General features: G+C 40.3%; 1 protein-coding gene across 1 annotated transcript in view; it reads left to right on the top strand.

The window, feature by feature from the left end:
* Positions 1-24: 24 nt before the first annotated feature.
* The window catches only part of PTPN1 (protein tyrosine phosphatase non-receptor type 1), a 39,545-nt gene continuing 31,577 nt past the window's right edge, over positions 25-7,992 (top strand). The window contains exon 1 of the mRNA XM_071759617.1: positions 25-192. Coding sequence (XP_071615718.1) covers positions 130-192 — 63 coding nt within the window. The 5' untranslated portion in view covers positions 25-129. The remainder of the gene's footprint in view (positions 193-7,992) is intronic.

Genomic DNA, 7,992 nt, shown 5'->3' with positions numbered 1-7,992 from the left:
TTCCGGCGGGGGGAGGGCGGGGCCAGGCGCGGGCAGGCGGAGGCGGCCTCGGCAGCGGCGGCAGCGGAGCTGCCCGAGAGGCGCTGGGGGGTGGGGGGCAGGGGGCAGGCCCGGCGCGGCGTCCCCACCATGGAGATCGAGAAGGAGTTCCACCGCCTCGACCAGGCCGCCAGCTGGGCCTCCATCTATCAGGTGAGGGGCAGCCGTCCGGCCCGGTTCTGCCCCCAGACCCGGCGCTCAGGGGGGGAGCGACCCTTCCCTTGCTGTCTCCTGGTTCTGTTGCCCTGCCCCTCCCCTCCCTGCGGCTTGCCCGTGCCCCGGCTGCAGAGGGAGAGCCTGGAGGGGTGTGCGTGGGGGGGGAAAAGCGCAGCTCTCCGCTTCCCCTCTCGCCGGGTCGCAGCTTTCCCTTCCCCGCTTCCCTCCCTCGCTGCGGGAGCCTGTCCGCCGCTCCCTCCTTCTTCTTTCGCTCGGTGCTGAGGGGACAGAGCGGGGCCTCCCTCTGCCCACACCGGGGATCGCCGTTTCCCCAGCGGGGCGAATCCCCTCTCGCTTCCCTCTGCCCAGGCTGCCCTGGCCCAGCCGCCCCCACCCATCGCGGGGCGCGGCTCTGCCCGGGGACCCCCGGCTGCGGACCGGAGCCTCTGCGGGTCTGCCCGGGCAGGAGAGAGCCTGGAAGGAAGGAGCCGTCTCTGCGATATTCCTGAGCCGCTCTCTTGTTCTGCTCCAGGTTCCTCTTGGAGATAGGCGTGGACATAAATTATCAGTAACCCTTTAAAACTGCTCCCTTCCGAAGCGCGAGAGAGTAAATCTAAATCTCGTATTGGTCCCTTTGTTTCGTTTTGTTTTTACAGAAAAGCAGTGATGGGCAGCACTGCATGCACCTAGCTCTTCAGTCACTGTAATAATAGATCAGAGCCTGAAAACAGCTTGTTAGTAATTCTTGTGCAGTTTTCTGGTACTATTTTGCATACTGCATTTAGATTTCTTGTGATGCGGTAAAAAAACCTGGGTGGCAGATGAGAATGCTTGAAGGAGTATTTGCCGACTGGATCCAACTTCACACACACAAGCAACAGAAAATAGGGATTTTCTCTTTAAGAAGTTCTTTACACATTTAGCCAAAATGAAGTGTAGGAGAAGATGAAGTACATGAGTGGTTGGGCGGATGTGTTCAGGCAGATCAGGGAGCATTACTGTAAAATCCATTTGAGTGTTCAGACTGGTATATTGCATAAACTAATGAGTTGTAAGTTCGTATTTGCAACACAAAAGTTGGACTTTGCTTCCTTTGCACTATGACTTTCTCTGGCAGTAGACACTTAAAAGAAGGAGTTTTATAAAAGTGAGATAAACGGAATCCAGTTTCAGAATCATAGCAAGCAGGTCTTAAAAGCAGTGCCTTGGAGGTTGAACCTTGCCTGTTGTTTGGCAATAAGAGAACAAGCCTGAAATTTTGCACATGCTTTTCAGCAGGTCTCTTTTTTTGTTAGAATATTTCATTTCCTGCAGAGTTTCAGTGCTTGCTATCTGTATGGGTTGGAAGTCATGTGCTGCATGTATGACGTTATGTTTTTGCTAAACACTTCTTGATGATTTGGTATGTTGCAGGCTTAGTGCTCAGGAAATGATTCTGAGTAATATCATTTTGTATATTTCTATGAGTACAGTTTACTTACAGAATTGAAATGTATAAGGAAAATGAGGAACTGTGGCATAATTTCCATGTAGGATCAGCATTCAGTGATATTTTTGTCCTGCTTATTTTGAATGATGTGGCTTCATAGCTTGCTAACACTGTGGCTTGGTTAAGGACTAAAATTCAACTGAAGAAAAAAAAAGCAACTGTGATTCTTTGATTTGCATCCAACTATTGACAAGCAGGAGGTGTGTGAATTTTTTTTATATTTTTTGTTGTTTTGTTTTTCTTAAGATTGATTAGTAAGCATGTGCATTGATGCCATGTAACTTAGTTCCTCAACTGCATCCTGCTTTTGAAAATGACATCTTGGCAGATGATGTATATCTGGAGGAACAGTGTACTTCACCATAATCCTTGCTTCTGATGCCTGGTCTGTGAAATTAACAATGCAGTTTTCCTACAAATACCGATCTATTCCTGAAGTGAGGAGAATAATGTATTTTATTGGTGCAGAAAAAAAAAATTTCCCCAAGTTAATTGTACTACAGGCTTCGAGCATCTAGGTGTTCTGACTGTAACTGTTAAAGTCTAAAAAAATGTTCATCAGTATTCTGAGTGAAGCATAATGCAATTTACTAACAGTCACTTCCTCTTGTTTCTTAGCTAAATCTATTATCTAGAGATACAGAACTGCACAGCATCAAGGGGAGGAATTATGAATAGTACTACAGGGAGGTGAAGCTAACTGGAAGGATGGCTACAAGAAGACTTGCTTGGGTGCCACGTGACCTGCAAGAGTTAAAATTGTCCAAGCTTTTTTTATTGGAGCTTTTTTTTTGGACAAGGGGAAGCTATGTTGAGCTATGATAATAGTACAGTTCTGAAATTTTTTTTTTTTTTAAGTGTAAACACGGGAGACAAAAGCATTTAAAAAATAAGACCTTGTGTAGGTGATTTTGTTGAGAACCATGTCTTGGGCATTGCATGTGTGCAGAGGAACTTTTCTCTGCTGTAGCTGTTCAAAAAACAGTGAAACTGATGAAGTTCTCCTGTGTTTTGTTGGGTTTTGTTGCTTTGGAATAGTTGTGTTTTTTTTAACTACCAGATACTGTCCCTTTCTTTCCTCTAGATTTACTTGCTAAAGAAATACGAGCCATGAGTTTCTTTAAAATTTGTTCAGATCAAAAAGGACTGATCTGGTTCTGGCTGTTGCTTTTATTGTAGAGAAACATACCTGGAATATACTAAAAAAAAAGAGACCTGATCTAAGCATAAGAAACGACCTTTCAAATTAAATACCTCTTCTACAGCATACTAAGGGAAAATGGAGACCAGATTAAATGTGAGCTCTGCAGTGTTACACTGTAGTAAAGGTATGCAACAGAAAACATGCTTCAGGTTAAGCCACAAAGCATAAATATTGGAAGGATCAATAGGAATGTAAAGTATTAATTCTGGAGATGTCACAACAAAAAGGCAATAGCCCAAAGCTAAGAAAAGCACAGTTTAGGCTTGCTGCTAGAGCAGGGAAGAAGAAGATACAGATATTCATCCAGCACATCAAAGGCAAATTGAGTTTTCATTTGCTGCTAGTCTGTGCAACACCTGATTTCAGAGTCATCTTACATGCAGAAGTCTGTCAGAATTTTAGAAGGCATTTTAGTTTCTGACTTCTTACCCATGGTGATAGCATGAGATAGTATCTTAAAAACACAACCACCAAGTACAGCTGGAGTTGCTTCTTGTGTTTATATAAATGAGGTATGTTGACTTTAGTATGTTGGCTAAGGATGTTAACTTTGCTGTGCTTCTCAGTGACAGTAAAGATACCTCTGAATTGTTTACTGCTCCACCATTCAAGCAGAGATCCCATAGCTGTGGATGGAGGCAGAGCTGACACTTGGTTTTCCAGAAACATTCATGGGGACAGGTCACAGAGTTTTCCATGTGGTAGCAAAGGTACCAGTACTGGAATGTGCAGTCTTTTCTAACTCTTACTATTAGTAGACTATAAAATAAGAAAAACCTGGGTGTAGTCTAGATTTTCAAATACATTGAGAAGTGAGAATACTGAAAACTGAAGTAACTTCTGTGTGTGCTCTGGAAAGCTGAAGTGTAGTTTGGTTTGAGGCCTGCAAGAGAAACACAACTTTGCTCAGTTTCTTTATCAATTTTTGAGGGTATTTTAAACTAATATTAACATGAATGGGTACTTCACCCCCCAAAAAACCTCTCTAAGCTAAACTAAGTAACTATAAATATTGAAAATTAACAAGCTCACCCACATTATGGGAGGATGATACAAAGCTGTAGTGGTCTGCCAGGAGAGAAAGTGTGGGAAGCATTTTTAAATATTCACTGGATCTGGAAAAATAATTGTAGAATATGTAGATAGATTGTGATGTTGAAAGTAAACTGTGAAATGGTTGACCCTGTAGTCTTCTAATGGTGTGGTTGTGTTGTGTATTTGAAGTACATGAACAGGAAGTTCCACTGGTGTTTTTTGCTTTATAAGCTGCAGGGAGAGTTCAGAGTTTGTGCTGCTGCACTCTTTAAGTGTTGGGATGGATTTTTTTTTGCTCTAGTGCTACAAACTGTAAACTTCTTTGCAGCAGATAAACTGAGGCATGAGCATGACTTATTAGCCATGCTCTTTGTGCTTTATTCTGCCAGTTCTTGCTACTTGCAAATGCAGGTCTCTGCATGCACACCTTGCTACTTCTGAATTCATGCTATGTTGATTCATTCGAGGTTTAGCTTAATTGGCTCTGGTTCTGGAAAGCAAGTTTAGAACTGATCCTTGCAGGGAGTCCCTTTTTTCCTTCTTCAGTGCTGCTCAAGCTATTCCATGTTTTCCAGTGCTATGCAGACACTGGATCTTGATGCAAATGTGGGAAATGAAGTAGCTGATGTCCTGGGCCTTGCCAAGCCACTGTCCTCTCTGTGAAAACCCGAGTTTATTTACAGTTCCAGGTGTGTTTTGTGCTGGTGAGAATGTTTCAGGGCATTTTGCTACATTGGCTGTTTTGGTTTTTTGTTTTTTTTTTTTCAGAGCAAGACCATTGTGCTAATGATGGCAAATGTGTGATTGTTCAAGTCCCATTATGTGGAGTAACTGAGCTACTTAGTTTTGCTTGGTTTTGAGACTCACAAGGCTAAAATCTGAGTACTTGAATCTAAACATCTGTGATAATGCTGTTGGAAGTAGAACACTGAAAAATGGAGCCTGTTATGGCTTACTGTTAAGGGGATATAATTTGTTAAAGCCCTAGAAAAAGTACAACATGCAGAGTGTGCTACTCCAGTTTCTGAGCACCCTCAGAAGATTTTTATGGTTTTAATGTGTTCTTCCACATGTGTTTTATTAATCTTTCTGTCTGGTGTAAGGGTACATATATACAAGGAAGCTGACAGTTAAGGTGAATGCAGTATTGTCCAAGTGCCAAAAGATGTTAAATTCAAATAGAAATATCCTTTGTAAGCAGAGAGTAAAATGTGACAGTGGTAGACCAAGTATTTTTGAAACTTAAATAACTTTCTAAATATTCTGGTTAGGTTTGAATTAACAGTTCACCCTCTAGTTAACTAAACATTAAAATGAAATCTTAAAAAGCTTGAAGTCATTCTGTCTCTTGTACTCCACTGACTGTGAGAACTGGGTGGGTTGTTTCAGTCACCAGATATTCCACTGAATTTGTTTTCCCTTAGTCAAATAAAACTAGTTTTTAGTCTCCCCGTATACAAGATGAGATTTATATTCTGTAAAGTATTAAAGAGAGGGTTTTTTTTAAACACAAAATTATTTCATGTCTTCTGTAACACAGAAGTGCAGAAACCAAAGCTATGCATTCAGTAGCATACAGTATCAGTATTCTGTCACTGATAATATATTAATTAGTTTTCTCATTGGGTTTGAGGATTTGTGTGTTTGGGATTTAAGTATCTGCAAATTAGGTTAGCATTGTGTAAAAACTCCTGTAATGCTTCAGGCAGTTCAACATCATAGGAGGATTTTCTCCTGTGACCTTACCCTTTCTTGCAATTTTGTTCTCTTTTAAAACCAGGGGCCTGTTGTCCAGCAGTGGAAGGGATATGATCTCTGCATAGAGTGACAGTTTTTCAAAATGGGAATTGAGGTGGATACTTATTAACAACAAATTAATAAATATTTGAACGCTTGCCATAAACCTAAAATATTAATAAACAAAAAAACCCACCAACCCCTTAACTGGACTGGCTACTTAGAAAGTTATTGAGTGTAAGATTCCATATTGAACTTCAGTTAATTCTGCTTATTTCTGGAATTTGGAGTAAGGTTAGAAAGGTTAGTATAAACTGAGATACAAAGATAAACATTAGAGGATTGCCTGAGGTTTTGTATCTTGAGTGCTGATCTGAAGTGCCCCCAGTGTTCAGACGTTTTACAGAATTATGTATACTTAAAACTGTATTATTTTAAAAATTTTAGACTAGGCTGGAACATTTGTATCTGCATCTCTGTAGAAGTGTGTATAGCATTGCTGACAGAGGAGAGCAGTTCTGGTGAACAATGTGTGCATTTTTCCCTAAAAGAAGTAAGTTAATGAAAATATAGAAACACATTCTCCACCATGTTCAGAATTAATAACATTAACTGCATCTGATCTGTAAGCTTTGATGTTTGCAGCATTTACCATTAAGATATGTTTTTTCTTTAGTGGTTGGTCAACTTGTTTCATGTCGATTTGCACAAGAAACACTTTTTTTGTTTATATTTCTGGTGCCAGTAGACATGCCCTTGCTGGTTTGGCTGGGAGAGGCACTATGATACAGCATCAAAATACCTTTGTGTTCACTTTGTAGATCATGTAGTACAAATACCAGTTCCTTTTCTACCAAACCCTGTGAATTTAGATGTGTTTTTTTTCCCTCACCCACACAAAACACAGCTAAGATGCAGCAGCTTGCCTCTCATATTATACTAAGAAAAAGTGATAAAAGTGATTCTTGGAAATTCATGTGATGCTGCTAATAGCAATTGCTATTCAAGCTTGGTTTGTGCTTTGTACATTCTAAGAAAAAAGGCTCAGAGTACAGCAGTTAAAAATCTGATGTCCTTGCTAGGAAGGAAAATAAGCTAGCATAATATAAAACTTTGGGGAAGGTTTTCAATTATTTTCTTTTTTCTAATTCTGTAGTTTCTCTTCCCATATTCTTTCACCTTGCACAATATTTTGTTCTAGAATATGGGTTGACAAACACATTATTTCCATAGCTATTGTGTTTTGCATTCATAAGTAGTGGAGTAAAATTGGTTAAGAGCCATCTACTTGTGGAAGCGATTTAAGTGCAGTCAGCTTACTTGAGAAACCTGTGGTTTCAGCCATTGTAGCCAGAGTCTATATTTTTCAACTTAAAATATTTATCATCAACACTAAGTCAGATGTGATTTCTCCCAAATTGTCTGTGTGGGTTGGTTTTTTTTCCTGGTGGCTCCTGCTTTTTAACATACACTGTCTTGCTGACTCCTACGTGTCCTTGTTGGCATGTTACACTATACTTCTAACCAGAAATTATAATTTATTTTTTTTTTAGTTCAGTGGTACTGAACATGTACCTTATTTAGTTGCTGATTTGTTAACCTCTGGAATTAAAAAAATGTTTGGACAGGCCTACTTCCTAGTGTGGCATATCTTTGATGGAAGAAAGCAGAGAGAAAAAAAATCTTTCCACTCAATCCAGCATTGATCTTGTATTGGATTTTCTGTCATGCTGATACCTCCATTGAAGGCTTGTTTCAGGGGCCTCTTTCCATTGTTAGGGAATGAAACTGGATTACTGTTTTCTTATACAGCATGTCTTGTTTCCTTCTGTGTGAGGATCCAGACTTTAAGTAGTTCCATAGTTGTTCTTGTGGATGCTTTGGGAGCAATTGGTTTGAGGGATACCAAGTCACCTTCAGCACCCAGGATGAAGAGATTGATGAGGAAGAGTTACTTCTCTCACCAGCTGTTGAATCACCAGAGATTGTTGAATCAGATTTGAATCTTGTGGTGCAGTGCTTTTGCCTTTGCTTAGATGAAGTCTAAAACAGCTTCTACAGAAGTAGAAATGGGCAATAAAGCAACAACAAAGCAAGTTTTGCATTCTGGCAGTATATGCAATTACAGAAAAACTTCTTGCTGCAGGGAGAGTGGAAACTGTCCCATCCGGGAAGAAAGCTCCCTATACTTTTTGTACTAAAATAATTGCTTGTTATAATGCTACTAAATAGTAGTATTTTAAATTTAAAGTAGTTGTTCTATTTGAGATCTTCCATGTGCTTTTTCTTAAGTTCTCAGAATTTTATGCTTCTTCTGTGAAGTGCCTGATTC

This window comes from Heliangelus exortis, chromosome 16 (assembly GCF_036169615.1).
Source record: "Heliangelus exortis chromosome 16, bHelExo1.hap1, whole genome shotgun sequence".
Classification (NCBI taxonomy): Eukaryota; Metazoa; Chordata; class Aves; order Apodiformes; family Trochilidae; genus Heliangelus; species Heliangelus exortis.
The sequence above is the reverse complement of the archived record's forward strand: the minus strand, read 5'-3'. Positions and strand labels throughout refer to the sequence as shown.